The 17,082-nt window shown below is 38.3% G+C and overlaps 1 protein-coding gene across 1 annotated transcript in view; it reads left to right on the plus strand.

Annotated features, from left to right (window-relative positions):
- Positions 1 to 17,082, plus strand: part of WNK3 (WNK lysine deficient protein kinase 3) — a 298,017-nt gene that overhangs the window by 223,087 nt on the left and 57,848 nt on the right. Inside the window, exons 18-19 of the mRNA XM_056129973.1 lie at positions 16,044 to 16,275; positions 16,648 to 16,778. Of these exons, the coding sequence (XP_055985948.1) occupies positions 16,044 to 16,275; positions 16,648 to 16,778 (363 nt within the window). The remainder of the gene's footprint in view (positions 1 to 16,043; positions 16,276 to 16,647; positions 16,779 to 17,082) is intronic.

Below are 17,082 nucleotides of genomic sequence, written 5' to 3' on the forward strand. Positions count from 1 at the left end.
GCAGAACCAGGAGTAATCCCAGAGCATTGACGGATATGGCCCCAAAACCAAGAAAGCAATTATCTATTATAGGACCAGGATATAAATCAAGGGGCTGTAGTAGAGTATGTGTCTTATATGTCAGAGCGCTGGTTCCCTTTTACTGTTCTTCAGAGTAAGATGTGCCCCCCACAAATAAATCAAATACCTGTTACCTGTTTTCTATTTTGATTATATTAATTTTATGGTTTTCATGTTATCATCAGTTTTAATTTATTTGAAATTTTTTTTGTCTTGGATCCTAAAGATTTTATTTTAAATACCACTTATGCTTTATTTGTTCTTAAATATATTAATCATATTAACCGATATGTACTTCAACAAGTTAAAATCTATGTCCATACAAAAATCTTTTAAAATGTTTCCAAATGAAATAAAACATTTTCATGATATTTTTCTATGTAAATGAAACATTAATTTGTTATTGTGAGCATATAAAATTTCTTTTTATAATTTTAGTTTTTAAAAGTTGTTCACAATAATTTGTTACATTCAATATTTTAACATCAATCCCACCACCATTACACCATTATTTCAAATTTTCTTCGACCACCCAAGCATGCCCCAAAGGCAGATGCTAAATAATTTATTTTGTATTGCTTATTATGAATAATCCACTAAAAATGATCCAAAAAGATTTTCTTAGCGGAAAGTGTGTGAAAATTGTTGTTTCTCATCTTGGAGCCATTAAACCCCTGTATAAGAGATCACTAGCATGTTACAGGTTGAGCCTTGTATGCTAAAACATATATATGTGTATACACATACACACACACACACAAACTTTCATCAAGATAGGGTGCCTTCTACTTTACACCCCCTCAAATGTGTTGTGCTTCTCATGACGTATCAATGGCATAAATTATGAGATGTCGCGGCCTTGTTTAGGCCTTGGTGCATTTCAGTTGCATCACCTAAAAATACTTCCTCTGAATATAGAATACGAATTGCAAATTTTTTTTAATTTAATCGCCGTTAGATAGTTACAAGCTTTCATGTTTGAGTTACAATCACACAACGATCAAACGCCCATCCCTCCACCAATGCACATTCCCACCACCTATATCCCTGGTATACCCCCCTTTCCCACCTACCCACTGCCTCCATGGCAGTTTTATTTCATTTTATTTTAATGTCCATGTATTACTATGCCTATAGCTTCTGATGAGAATTCCACATTTATTTGAAATATGTTCTGCTATACAAAACATTGTTTTTCTTGAATTTCTTCAAAACTTTTTTGTCTTTAGTTTCCAGAGCTTTGATATGTGTGTACTGTACATAGACTTCTTTTAATTTATCCTGTTTGGAGTCTAATAAGCATTTATAATTTCTTTATATCTTTTTATCAAATTTGGAAATTTTCTGTCATTTTTTAAAAGCATGTCTTCTTTCCACTCATTTTTCTTGATTTTTTGGAACTTTAATGATATGAATTTTGGAGCTTTTGATTTGCCTAACTGCTCACTGAGTATTTCTCAAATCTCCCTGGTGTTATGGGGTTTCCTGTTATAAAAATGTTCTCTTTTTTTTTTTTATCTTGCTGCTTTAAGTGTCACTACCTTTGCTTTTGTCATTCTGTGCAAAACATGTCTCACAGTCCTCCTCTTTGATTGTTTTCACTGGGACTTTTTGGGCCTCTTGTATCTCAGTGCCTATATTCTTCAACTGTGGGATTTTCTTATCAATGATTTCTTGAACTATTTTTTTCTTCATAGAATTTGTCTTCCTGTTCTTCAGGGATTTTTATCTTGTTCCTCTTGAACTCCAATGATTTTTATATTGTTCCTCTGGAATGCTGTCCATTTATTTTCCAACTTTTCCCACCATCTGTTGTTTTGTAGAGGTTTCCTACATCTCTCCTTATAGTGCATTAATCTTTTCGTCAGTTCTTATTGTTCTGTTGCTCAAAACGTCATTGCATTTTTATATCATTTACCATACTCTTTATTTTTCCACTTCTGCTTGTAGGTTTCTCATTTGGGATCTCATACTTTCTTGTGTTTTTCTAGCCTTGTCGTCATTTCTCTGAGCTCATTAAATATCACAGTGTTGTCAGTATAGTCCTTCCCTGAGGATTTACTGAACTTCTTGGTGCTTGATTGACCTTTCTGTGTTACTGTTTTCATTCATTGAACTTGGTGGACTTTTCATGTCTTTCCCATTGTCTTTGCTCTGATGAAGGTGAATATTTGCCCCCTGGTTTTCTGAGGAGTTAGACTGGTGATTGCTGTTCCTTCGTTGCCCATTTTCACCCAGTGATAGAAAATATAACTCTGATAAGTGTGAAGTTTGATGAGGAGGTATCAGAGATGTCAGCTAGGGTATTATTCTCATCTGAAGGGGTGGAACAATAAGCAGTTCAGGAGATGTGGATCTGGCCCCATTGAAATGGTAGAGGTCGGGTATGGAAACTTCTGAGGCCTAGACAGAAAGGGAGTGGGGAAGGGGGTTTTTATTTGAAAACTTTTGAAAGAAAGTCCTTAATCTCCTGACATTTTTTCAAATATATGTGGGGCTTACGAGCATGCTTGGTCATACTCCTGGATCTATGATCAGAGATCACTCCTGATCATACTTAGGGGACCATATTCAGTGCTGAGGATTGAACCAGGGTTGGTAGCATACAAATCAAACATCTTATCTAGTTTTCTCTCTAGCCCTCAAAATATATTAGTTCCTCCCCACTTTTGTTTTTGTTGATATTGTTACTCTTCAGAGCTGTGATGACCAGTAGTGATCTTCCCACATTTTAAGTTGTGGTATTCACCAAGCACATCAGGTTGTAGTACTTGCACAATAATTTTTGGTATTCAGTGAGCTTCCCACTCCTTTAGTTGCATTTTGCACTGTAGTTGAAATACCCAAGTTATGGTTGTAATGTCTGTACAGGATCACTGCAGTGCTCAGACATGTTTGGCCAGGGTCATACTTCTTGGCTATGGCACACACATCATTTTAGTTGTTATTCTCTCCAAGGGTCATACCCATTCTGTGGTACTTACATATCAGATCACAGATCATTCTGTTATTCGTTGATTGCCTCTAGCAGGCCCCAGTAACATCTCCTTCATCCTAGCCCTAGCCCTCCAAGGCTCTTTAGGAGGATGAGACCCATCATTGTTACTGGTATTTGGCATATTGGGTACGCCACGGGGAGTTTGCCAGACTCTGCCATGTGGACAGGCTACATTCGGGAGCCTGCCAGTTTGTCAAAGTAGGAATGAGATGTCATAATAAGATGTCGCGCAGCCGCGAATGCGGCCGCGCGGTTCCGGGCAGGGAGGAAAGCTCAACCCGCTCCCCTCCAAGGGGCCCCGGCGAGGAATAGCCAGGTGCGGGGGCAGGAGACTGCGCTCTTCTCCTCCGGGAGCTGGTTTTTATAGTCTCAGAGTCTTGGCCTCTGATGGGATTACACGGCACCAGGGGGCCAGTTGGTGGGTGTGACCCCCGCCTACTGGAATTTGGAGGATCTGGGTAGAGGATGCTCGACTCCAATCCGAGTAGGCTTTGAGATCTCGGCCCCGGAACCCACGTGGCTTTGTCCCTCTGCTGGTACCTTCAGGTGTGTGGAGAGTGGTCTCAGCATGGTGGTGGCTGGTCCTGGAGGTCTTCGGCTGCCGGGGCCCTGGCCAGGGCAGGGAGGAAAGCTCAACCCGCTCCCCTCCAAGGGGCCCCGGCGAGGAATAGCCATGCGCGGGGGCAGGAAACTGCGCTCTTCTCCTCCGGGAGCTGGTTTTTATAGTCTCAGAGTCTTGGCCTCTGATGGGATTACACGGCGCCAGGGGGCCAGTTGGTGGGTGTGACCCCCGCCTACTGGAATTTGGAGGATCTGGGTGGAGGATGCTCGACTCCAATCCAAGTAGGCTTTGAGATCTCGGCCCCAGAACCCACGTGGCTTTGTCCCTCTGCTGGTACCTTCAGGTGTGCAGAGAGTGGTCTCAGCATGGTGGTGGCTGGTCCTGGAGGTCTTCGGCTGCCGGGGCCCTGGCCAGGGCAGGGAGGAAAGCTCAACCCGCTCCCCTCCAAGGGGCCCCGGCGAGGAATAGCCACGCGCGGGGGCAGGAGACTGCGCTCTTCTCCTCCGGGAGCTGGTTCGGCAGCACATATACTTACATATATACAACTGATTTTGGTGTGGCCAGAAAACATTTTCAGAGCCAGGGATTATAGACAGCAAAGCTGCCTGGCTCAAATAGAAGCATTGCTAGGATTGTGCTCAGTGCATATGGGAAACTGGGGTATGAACTTATGACTTTATTCTTGTACGGAAGGCATTCTGCGTCAGTATGTTATGCCTCTGTGCCTATGACATTTTAAATGTTTAAACATTTATAAAACAGGGATCTAAATTTACTTTATTTTCCTTGATTTTTAAAAACTTTTGGGCCATACCTGGTGGTACTCAGGACTCATTCCTGGATGGTTTGGTGGATGATATGTAGTTCCAGGAATCAAACCCAGGATGGCCACATGCAAGGCAAATGCCTTATCCACTGTAGTATCTCTCCAGACTCTCAGTACTCTTTTTAAAAATTTTTAAAATTATCTATAGGACAGTGATTTACAAAATTGTTCATAATAGAGTTGTTTTAGCATAGAGTGTTCCAACACCAAACCTACCACTAGTGTCACCTTCCTTCTACCAATGTCCCCAGGTTCCCTCTCACCCAGCAGCATGCCAGCTCAGCAGGTATATAGCAAGTTTAATTCATATTATTTACTGCAACAAAACTTAAAGAAACAACAGTGGTTTCAGAAAATAAATCAGTAAAAGACAATTTGTGATGATTGATTGCTCTGATTTTAACCTGTAAAGAAATTTAAATTACTTAATACAATATAATTGAATAAATTCAAATTACTTAATACAAAATGATATAATGCCTAGATTTTTTTACATAAATAAGCTTTTGGCTGTGGCATCTAAAATATATTGCAGTATTTTTTTATACTTGAATCTCATTGTGGTAATTATCATGATTTCCTCTCATAAATAAAACTTTCTTAAATATTATTTGCTAATATATTTTAGTATATACATGAAATAGTTAAGGTTTATCAATGTAAATTTTAATAATTGTGATAAGAATTAATTTTTTTTCCTCACTTCATTGAAATACCACGGTTTACAAATTTTCTGGAGTGAATGTAGCTGCGTCATCCAGAAAATTCAGAATATTAAACTGGACGGTCCAGATGGGGCATGGTGGTGACTTTAGGGCATAACTGCAGCTTCGAGAGGTAGAGTGGGAGCTGGTTAATCACCCTCCTGAGATTCCCCCTGAGGTCTTAGCTGGGAACGGGTATCTGAGAAATTTTTGTGTCTAGTTGTTCTCTTTTGAGATTTATTTATGAGTCTCTGGAACAAGCTGGTAGATGAGCTTACTCAGAGGTGACAGTGGGCCATAGTTGTGGCTTCTGGGGCTTCTGGAAATATGCAGAGGTAGGGAGCGATTGTCAATCCTGATTACTATAACTTCTCAGACAATCCCAATTCCTATTCCTAGACATTTCAGACAAAATCTGCCCCTCCAAAACCTGTGTATCTCAAATTTTTGGCAGATTAGGATATCCTTGCAGCTCAGTCCTGAGGCAGTGAAATCTCGCCAGAGGCAGCTGCCAGGGCTTTAGTAGAATGGGAACTGGCCCACTCCACTCTGGATATGGCTCAGGTCTTAGCCTGGAATGGGTATTTGAGAAATTTTGCTGCTAGTTGGTCTGTTTCAAGATTTATTTATGGAACAAGGCTGGTAGATGAGTTCACATGGCAGTAGTGGTGGAACATTGGTCAAATCAAGAAAATTTTAAGTTGAAAATATAAATATGCCTACAGAAGTAAAAAGTATTTTATCAGATAAAGGGAATATTGGTTTTATATTAGAAAATCTATAGCTATTGTTTAAGTGTCTGCATTTTAAGTTAAAGATTGTAATAAAAATATCCATTCATATAAAAATTATCAGAATACTCAATATAAATGAGATGTTAATTCATTATTGAAAATGAATAAAATCTTTTAGTGACTTACCTTTCCAAATCTAGTAGAGGGCAACAATAAGCATGATGACTGAGTGCCATACTCAATGCAGTGTTCTGGGAAGTTTTTGCTGGCCTATAAAGAAACTTCTTTAAGGCTTCTTGCAAAACTGGATTCATGGCTATGTTTTTGTCTGTCCATTCAAATATGGGTGGAGAGAATATTCTTGGTCAGGCATTCATATCATTGAGATTTTTAAATATTTTTATTGAATCACCGTGAACTTCAATGTTACAAAGTTTTTCATGATTGAGTTTCAGTAATTCTGATACCAAATCCCTTCAGTAGACCACTTGACTCCACCAGTGTCTCCACTCCCTCCTCCATCCCCACCCAATCTGCCTCTATGGCAGGCATTTTATACCTACTTTCATCTTTTTGTCTCCTCCAGAGTGACCACTTCACTCTAACAATATTATTTTGTACCCTTCCCTGATCTATACCTACCCTCAGAATTACCAAGTGTTTTATTGTAAACCATTTCTATTGCTCATTGTTTCATTGTCTTTGGGCAACTGTTATGCCCTTACTATGATTCTTTATATCCCACATATGAGAGAAATAATTCTGTGTCTGGACCTCTCCCTGTGACTAATTTGATTCAGCATGTTGGTCTCCAGATCTATCCATGTAACTGCAAATTATTTGACTTCATCTTTACATGTGGCATGTGACTGATTAGTATTCCATTGTGTATATATACCATAGTTTCTTTAACCAGTTGTCTATTCTTGGGCATGTAGGTTTTTTGGCTGTTAATAACAGTGCTAAGGACAGTAGACAAAAGGTCTGAGAATACTGTTCTGTAATTGGAAGCCTGTCTCATGAGCTGGGGGGAGAAGGCAGGTAGAGTAGAAAGGGGATCACTAAGTCAATGATGGTTGGAGGAATCATTCAGAATGGGAGATCTGTGGTGAATATAGATAAAGGACCAAATGTGATGACCTCTCAGTATCTATATTGCAAACTGTATCTATAATGTATCTATAATGCCCAGAATTAGAGAGAGAGTGTATAGGGGCAATTGTCTGCCATAGAGGCAGGGAGAAGGATGGAAAGGGCGGGGGTAATTCTGGGGATGTTGATGGTGGAGAATGTTAACTGGTGGAGGGATAGTGTTCGATCATTGTATGACTGAAACTCAAAATTGAAGTTTTATAACTGTATCTTAGTCATTCAATAATAAATAAATAAATAAATATTCAGAAATAAAAAAGAATAGTGCTGCAATGAACATAGGAGTGCTGATATCTTTTTTACATTGTGCTTTCAGACCCTTGAAGTATATTCCGAGGATGAAGTTGCTGAGTCATATGGAAATTGAATTCCTAGATTTTGAGGAATGTCCATATTGTTTTCAGAAAAGGCTGGACATTCCCACCAGTGAAGGAGATTCCCTTTTTCACCACATCCATTCCAACACTGGTTGCTATTGTTTTTTTCCTGATGTATGCCAGACTCTCTGGGGTGAAGTGGTAACTCGTTTTCAGTTTTATTTCCCTGATGATTAGTGATGAAGAACAAGTTTTCATGTGCCTTTTAACCTAAAACTATTTCTTTTTTGAGGAAGTGTCTGGTCAACTCTTCTCCCCCCCCCCTTTTTTTACTATTTTAAATTACAAACATTTAATATGATTTCTTCAACTTTAGTTTTCCATAAAATAAATATAAGTAACTATAATATACATAAATACAAAAGTTTTTGGGCTTCTCAATTACTTTTCTACTAATTTTAATTTTTATTAGTGATACACCATGGGGGACAGTTGTAGATTTACAAAATTTTGCGTTTGGTTCTCCTCCCCTTTTTTTGACAGGTTGTATTTTTTTCTTGTGAAGTTCTTTATATACCTTTTATATTAAACCTTTATCTAATGTGTGGTGTGCAAATAGTTTCTCCAAGTCTGTGGAGTGTCTTTATATAAGGGTCCTTGTTTCCCTTGAGTTCTTGTAATATAATTTTTATTTAAAGAAACATGATTTACATAGTTATTAATATTTGAGTTTTAGGCATGTAATATATTGTTTTTATTTTATTTTTTATTGAATCACCATGAGATAGTTACAAGCTTTTGGTTTTAAGTTACATTCATAAAATGATCAAACATCCATCCCTCAACCAGTGCACATTCCCCACCATCAGTCTCCCGATTATACTTCCCCTTTCCCACGCTCCCTCTGCCTCTATGGCAGTTTCCTCCATACTCTATCTATGCTTTTGGTCATTATGGTTTGCAATACAGATACTGAGAGGTCTCATGTTTGGTCCTTTATTTACTTTCAGCACACATCCCTCCAACCATCTTTGTCTTAGTGATCCCTTCTCTATTCCAGCTGCCTTCTCCCCCAGCTCTTGAGACAGGCTTCCAACAATGGAGCAATCTTCCTGGCTCTTGAGTCTACTGTCCTTGGGTGTAAGTCTCATGTTATGTTATTTTATATTCCACAAATGAGTACAGTCCTTCTATGTCTGTCCCTCTCTGACTCATTTTCCTTAGCAGGATATTCTCCATGACCATCCACATATAAGCAAATTTCATGACTTCGTCTCTCCTAATAGCTGCATCGTATTCTGTTGTGTAAATGCACCAAAGTTTCTTTAACCAGTCGTCTGTTCTCAGGCATTCAAGTTGTTTCCAGATTCTGGCTATTGTGAACAGTGCTGCAATGAATATATAGGTGCAGATGTCATTTCTACTGTGCTTTTTTGCACCCTTGGGATATATTCCCAGAAGTGGTATGAGGAGTCATATGGAAGCTCAATTTCTAGGTTTTGAAAGAATGTGCATACTGTTTTCCAGAAAGCCTGGACCAGTCGGCATTCCCTCCAACAGTGAAATAATGTCCCTTATCCCCCACATCCATGCCAGCACTGGTTGCTTTTTTTCTTTTAAATGTGTGCCAGCCTCTATGGTGTGAGATGATATATCATTGCTGTTTTAATTTGCATCTCCCTGGTTATTAGTGATGTAGCACTGTAGCATTGTCCTCCCATTGTTCATCTATTTGCTCGAGTAGGCACCAGTAATGTCTCCATTGTGAGACTTGCTGTTACTGTTTTTGGCATATCAAATACACCACAGGGAGCTTGCCAGACTCTGCCATGCAGGCAGAATACTCTCAGTAGCTTTCAGGTTTCTCCGAGAGGGATGGAGGAATTGAACCTGGGTCGGCCATGTGTAAGGAAAACGCCTACCTGCTGTGCTATCGCTCCAGCCCTAATTAGTGATATGGAGCATATTTCATGTGCCTTTTGGCCATTTTTATTTCTTTTTTGAGGAAGCTTCTGTTCATTTATTCTCCCTATTTTTTGATGGGGTTGGAGGTTTTTTCTTGTACAATTCTACTAGAGTCTTGTATATCCTGGATATCATTCCCTTATCAGATGGGTAGCACTGTAGCACTGCCCTCCCATTGTTCATCGATTTGCTCAAGTGGGCCTAGTAATGTCTCCATTGTGAGATTTGTTGTTAATGTGTTTGGCATATCGAATATGTCACGGGGAGCTTGCCAGGCTTTGCCATGTGGCCTAGGTACTCTCGGTAGCTTGCCAGGCTCTCTGAGAGGGGCGAAGAAATCGAACCGGGTCCACCGCGTGCAAGGCAAACAACCTACCTGCTGTGCTATCGCTCCAGCCCATCAGATGGGTATTGGGTAAATTTTCTTTCCCATTCTGTGGAATCTCTCTGTATTTTGGTCACTGTTTCTTTAGACGTGCAGAAGCTTCTTTGATGTAGTCCCATTTGCTTATGTTTGTTTCCACTTGCTTGGTCAGTGGTGTTTCATCCTTAAAGATGCTTTTAGGTTCAATGTCATGGAGCGATCTACCTACATTTTCCTCTATGTACATTATGGATTCATGTCTGATATTGAGGTCTTTAATCCACTTTGATCTGACTTTTGTTCCTGGCGTTAGACAGAGGTCAGAGTTAATTTTTTTGCAGGTAGCTATGCACTTTTCCCTTGCTGAAAGCCTCTTTCGGCTTTTCTTGTTCCATTTCACACTTCTTGCTCCTTTGTTAAAGATCAAGTGGTTGTATATTTGAGTATCTGTGACAGAATATTGAATTCTGTCCCATTGGTTTGCAGGTCTGTTTCTGACCCAATACCATGTTGTTTTAATTACTACTGCTTTGTAATACCATTTGAAGTTGGGGAAGGTGATGCCCCCTATCTTCTTTTTCCCAAGGATTACTTTAGCTATTCGTGGAGGGTTATTGTTCGATATGAATTTCAGGAGTGTTTTGTCTATTTCTTTGAAAATTGTCTTTTGTATCCTGATAGGGATTGCATTAAATCTGTATAGAGCTTTGGGGAGTAGTGCCATTTTGATAATGTTAATTCTCCCTATCCATGGGCAGGGGATGTGTCTCCATTTCCTAGTGTCCTCTTTTATTTATTGAAGTAGTTTTTAAATAAATTTTCCTTGTATAGGTCCTTCACCTTTTTAGTTAAGCCAGTTCTAAGGTACTTGATTTTTCTGATGCACTATTGTGAATGAGACTGTTTTTTTAATATCTCTTTCTTCGCTTTCATTATTTGAATATAGGAAAGCCATGGACTTTTGGGTCTTGATTTTGTAGCCTGTAGGCATATCATATTTTAACACCACCAGTGTCAACTTCCCTTCACCAGAGTTCCCATATTCCCATCCTTACCCATCCCTTATCCCCACACCCTGCCTCTCACCTTGATAGGCACATTACAAAGTTCTGGTGGTTGCATCTTATATCTCATATTTTCAGTATTGTTGAGTCTGTGTTTTATATATATAGCTATACTATTCTCCCACATCTCCAGTGTAACTGTCACCCCAACCCCTGTTCACCCATTGCTTTCCTTTCTCTTCTTCCCACCTATTGATCCCTTGAGTTTTTTATAATATCTCTCCATCCTCTTCTGACTTGAAAGGTCCCATCTTATATAACTCTATGTATGACTCAATGGTTTTCTTTGCATATAAGTTCCTTCCTTTTTTCTATCTTGCTGTTTTTACTATTCTGTCTCTGTCTTTGATTTTTGTCATTCTGAGTACATTGTATCTTGGAATTTTCCTAATTGAGAATATTTTTGCTGGAACCCTTCAGGCCTCTTATATTAGATTGACTGTATTTTTCAACTTTTGGAAATTCTTAACTATGATTTCTTGATTTTTCTTTTGGAATTTTCATTGCTATTTAGAGAAGTATAACAGATTCTTGAGTGTAGATATCGTATTCTTCAAGTTTCCTATTCTGATAACTTCTAGTGTATCTTTTGTATTTGCTACTATATAAAAAATCATTTCTTCCTTGAATAATTTTATTTCTTTACTTCCTGGTTTTCACATTAACTTATTTATGTTTTTAATCTCTTTGATTTCTTTTGTACTGGGAGAATTTTTTTTCAATTTGAGACCCAAACTTTATTTTTTAAAAATTTTTATTCAACTATTCTATTGAACAATAAATATTCACTGACCCTTACTTTGGGACTAGCCAGGTATTTTCTTTCTGTCTTTTTAAAATTTTTATTAGTGAAACACCATGAGGTACATTTGTACACTTACAAATTTTTGTGCTTGGGTTTCAGTTATACAATGATCGAGTACCCATCTCTCCACCAGTGCCCATTCTCCACCACCAATGATCCCAGTATCCCTCCCACTCCCATCACCCCCATCCCACCCTGCCTCTGTGACAGGGCATTCCCTTTTGTTCTCTCTCTCCTTTGGGGTGCTGTTATTTGCAAAAGACACATTGAGTGGCAATCATGTTTGGTCTATAGTCTATTTTCAGCATGCATTTCTTATTCTGGGAGCATCCTCCGAACACCCTTTACTTGGTGCTCCCCTCTCTGTCTGAGCTGCCTTCTCCCCCAGCATGTGCGTCTGGCCTCCAAGCCATAGTCTGAACCTTCTGGTACTTATCTCGGCTATTCTTGGGTGTTAGTCTCCCAATTTGTTACTTTTTTTTAATACTACCCAGATGAATGCAATCTTTCTATGTCAGTCCCTCTCTTTCTGACTCATTTCGCTTAGCATGATACTTTCCATGTAGTACCACTCGTATGTAAATTTCATGACTTCATCTTTTCTAAATGTTGCATAGTACTCCATTGTGTAGATGTACCAAAATTTCTTTAACCAGTCTTCTGTTCTCGGGTACTCTTTTTTTTTTCCAGATTTTGGCTATTGTGAATAGTGAAGCAATGAACATGGAAGTGCAGATGTCATTTTGACTGTACTGTTTTACCTCTCCAGGATATATTCCCAGTAGTGGTATTGGTGGGTCAAATGGGAGCTCAATTTCTAATTTTTTGGGAATCGTCCATACTGTTTTCCAAAAGGTCTCAACCAGTTGGCATTCCATCAGCAGTGAAGGAAATCCCTTTCTCGCCACATCCTTACCAACACTGGTTGCTTTTGTTCTTTTGGATGTGGGCCAGTCTCTGTGGTGTGAGATGATATCTCGTTGTTTTGATTTGCATCTCCCTGATGATTAGTGATGTAGAGCATTTTCTCATATGCCTTTTAGTCATTCAGATTTCTTTTTGGGGAAAGTTTCATTTCATTTCATCACCCCATTTTTTGATGGGGTTAGATGTTTTCTTCCTGTAGAGTTCAACCAGTGCTTTGTATATCCTTGATATCAACCCTTTATCAAATGGGTATTGGGTAAATATCCTTTCCCATTCTGTCTATTGTCTTTGTATTCTGGTTATTGTATCTTTTGAGGTGCAGAAGCTTCTTAATTTAAGATAGTCCCATTTGTTTATCTCTGTTTCTACTTGTTTTGTCAGTGGAGTTTTGTCTTCGAATATACCATTAGCCTCAATATCCTGGAGGGTTTTGCCGACCTCGTCTTCAATGTATCTTATGAATTTTGGCCTGATGTTGAGATCTTTAATCCATTTTGATCTAACTTTTGTGCATGGTGTTAATTCGAGGTCTAAGTCCATTTTTTTTTTTGCATTTGGTTGTCCATTTATGCCAGCACCATTTGTTCAAGAGGATTTCCTTGTTCCACTTCACATTTCTTACTCCCTTATCATAGATTAGATGTTCATACATTTGGGATTGTATGTAGAGATATTCCACCCTGTTCCATTGGTCTGCGGCTCTGGCTTTGTTCCAGTACCATGCTGTCTTAATTATTACCGCTTTGTAGTAGAGTTTGAGGTGGGGGGGGGCTAATGCCTACCCATGTCTTTTTCCCAAGAATTGCTTTAGCTCTTCGTGGGTGTTTGTTCTTCCATATGAATTTCAGGAGTGCTTGATCTTTTTCTTTGAAGAATTTCATGGGTATCCTTATAGGGAACGCGTTGAATCTGTATAATGCTTTTGCGAGTATTGACATTTTCACGATGTTGAGAATTTTTTTAGTTATTATCCAGTTTCCATCTTCTTTTCAGGTGAGTGTTTTTAAATTCACAATAATTATACATTTAATTTCTTTTAACTACCTCATTCTTTTTGTGGAGGTAATATATTTATAATTGTCTCTGATGACAATAAATTCTTACTATACATTTAATTAATATATGTGTTATATGTTTACTTTCTGCTTTCCTATATTTTGTTATTGTTACTGTGATTATCACTGAATCACATACTTGGTTTTGGATTTTTGCCAGTAGCACAATTGGTTGCAGTATTTATTTGAACATCTCAGTTATAGTGCCAGCTTTGGATTGCATACTTCAATTGTAGTGCTCATTGCACTATGCACACTTTTTATTGTGAGATTTTTGTTAACATCAGTTGCAGTAATAACACAGTTACCATGATCACTGAATGTTGCACACTAAGGGTTGTGTACACACACCTAGTTGTATTATTCCGTAGATTGTACACTTAGGATTTTTTTGTTTGTTTATTTTGGAGTCACATCTGGCGATGCAGGGGTGTTACTCTTGGTTCTGCACTTGGGAGTCACTCCTGGTGGTGCTTAGAGAATCACGTGGGATGCTGGGGATTGAAGTCTGATTGGCTGCATGCAAAGCAAGTGACTGAAAATGTTACATGCTTTTATGGGGAAGGGGTGGGGTGGGGTGGGGAATGACATCAGTCAGTGCTCAGGCCTTATTCCTGGCTCTGTATTGTGCACCTGGGGGACCATCTGGAATGCCAGGAATTGAATCTGGGTAGGTTGTATGTAATACAAGCACCTTACCCCCTGTACTATTGCTCTGGCCCTAGAGAGATTGTACACTTTGTTATGACCTCAGTGATCCCTACTGTATCATTCACTGTGTTGATGCTAGGGATTGAATTTATGAAGCCTGTCAACTGTAAACTAGGTACACTGCTACTGTGCTATCCCTTGTCTCCCTAAATGTTTTGATATATTTATATAGATATGAATATTGACATAGATAGGTGTGTGTACACACATACATGTTTATTTATGCATGCAGGACCAAAGATCAAACCCAGGGATCTCAAAATTCCAAGGCTGAGTTCTACCACTAAGTTCTACCCTAGCCTTTATATATTTGTAAAGCTATCTACTTGGCTGTTTTTCTTTGTTGAGTTTAATGTTTCTTAATAGTGCTCATTTCCTACTAGTTTTTGTCAATTCTTAATGTGCTCATCCTTTTTTTTCCTCTCCATAAGATTTTAATTTTTTTCCATAAGATTTTTAGCTCGTGGGCTGGAGCAATGGCACAGCGGGTAGTGTGTTTGCCTTGCACATGACCAACCGGGGTTTGATTCCAATCGTCCCATATGGTCCCCTGATCACTGCCAGGGGTAATTCCTGAGTGCAGAGCCATGAGTAACCCCTGCGCATCACCAGGTGTTTCCCCAAAACAAAACAAAACAAAACAAAAGATTTTCAGCTCGACTGTCTCTTATAATTATTGTTGCCTCCTTGTCTCTTGTAATTATTGTTGCCTTCTTTTGTGAGAAAATTTTTCCTAACTCTGGATATAGCAACCTGTCTGAGGTGTTGCTTAGATGTTGACCCTTTAGCTATTCTTCAAAAATCGAAGTGCTTCCCCTTCTTCTCGAAAATTGTTTCTTTCCTCTATTGATCATATTTTCTTCACTATAAATTTTTTTTCTATCACTCTTATTTAGAAAATATGCCTCTTGTGGCCTTTTGCTTGCTGTAGAAAAGAAAGGGCAAAACTACCTGCCTATTGCTTTGGAACTTCAGTGAGTTTGTTCTTCCATTAAATGGACATCTACTGGGTAATAAATAAATCTAGATATCTGTTTTTGTGGATTATACATTCTAGTGGAGAAAGACCCCAAACAAATGATTCTGTTATATCCGAATATGATCGAAAGACTAGGGTATTACTTTGGCTTTAGATTGACTCACATCTCAGGGATTGGCTTTTGAAATAAGGTGTTTAATTAAGAGACTTCTTAATTAAAAGATGCTTAATTAAGAGATGATACTGAAGAGACTGATTGTCTGATTTTTGTCAGCATTCTGCTTGTCCTTTCTCTACCTTTTTATATTGACCACCTAATCTTGCAGTATTTTGCAATGGTCTCTGCATATGCCATAGAGTTTTTTTCTTCTTTTATTTTGTGTCTATTGTGTGTATCTGCTTTTCCTGTCATGTTTATGGATTCAAATTGGTATGGGGGACTAGAAATTTTTTTTATTTTATCATCTTGATTCAGTTTTACTTATTAAAATTGTTTCTTGAATTTCAGTTGGACTAATGCAATATTTTCTATTGTTATTATTAAAATTTTATATTCTCTTCACAACAGTAGTATTATTACTAGTTCAAAGTGGGATATTGAAAAATAAACTATTGTTCAGATTCTACTTTTTTTGAGAAATCTCCATTCTGTTTAGAAGCCAGACAAATTTATATTCTCATTGATATGCTACTAATATTCAGATATACATAATGTTCATCTCTTTTTAGCAATTAGTCTGTAGGAGAAACTTCATTGGTATGAACAACTGCTCAGCCTTCTCAAAAGTATTAATATTTTGCTCTTTTTGTCTCTCTTTAGGAGATGTCCCCAGATGCATCACTTCCAGGGGATCCAGAGGCTTATACTGCTGATATGTCAAGCGTAGGAGCCATTCATCTGCAGACAGGAGGTGGATATTTTGGCCTAAGCTTTACTTGTCCTAGTCTCAAAAATCCTATTAGCAAGAAATCCTGGACTCGCAAATTAAAAAGCTGGGCATACAGGCTACGGCAGTCAACCAGCTTTTTCAAGAGATCAAAAGTTCATCAAGGTAGTGTGCTTACAGTTAGGGACATAGACTAGGTAACATCATTTTTCATTTTTTTCTGTTTTTTCATACACAAACTCTGCCACTTTTTCCACTTAGCTTTTGTATGTAATATGTAATGTTAATGTCATTGCCTTTTTATTTTTTTCAGTAACTAATATGGTTTTACAGTTACTCATTTCATATAGATGCTGTGTCTTTGGAGAAATTTTGCAATGTCTTATTTATAGTTAGGAACTTTTATAGTGTTGCTTATTACATTAATTTTTATTATCTATCAGGAGTTAAGCTTTTTCTTCTTCATTTTTGATAATGTAAATAAATTTACTCTTAACAATTTTCTCTTTTCTGCTTACAATTTGGCAAAACTTGCAGTGGAAATGGGAGATAGAAGACCAGTTCCTGCACCTGATCCCGTTCTTCTTACTGAAGAATCCGTAGCTGATAATAGGGCTTTTACTAAATATAAAGTGATGAGTGGATCATTTCAGCGGGGTCGCTTCCAGGTTTGTGTCCTTGGTTGAATTCTTATTTACAAGAACATTGTAAAGGAGAACACCTTGGCCTGTGGGTGATACTTACTATGAAAGTAGATCACTATCATAAGTAATTTATTCTTTTTATATGTATCACCACCATTTAAAGCTATTCTTTAAAGGTAAGTCTGAAAAAAATGGGAATTTTAGCACTTGAAAGAAAGATATGGGTCAACATATATTAGTGATGATTTGAATCACCTTCTTTATAAATCGAATTTCATGTCCTTTGGAATCTTGCCAACTTTAATTACAGGTTTTTTTCAGTTGTGGA

The sequence above is a fragment of the Sorex fumeus genome, unplaced genomic scaffold, assembly GCF_029834395.1.
Source record: "Sorex fumeus unplaced genomic scaffold, SorFum_2.1 ptg000073l, whole genome shotgun sequence".
NCBI classification, from domain to species: Eukaryota; Metazoa; Chordata; class Mammalia; order Eulipotyphla; family Soricidae; genus Sorex; species Sorex fumeus.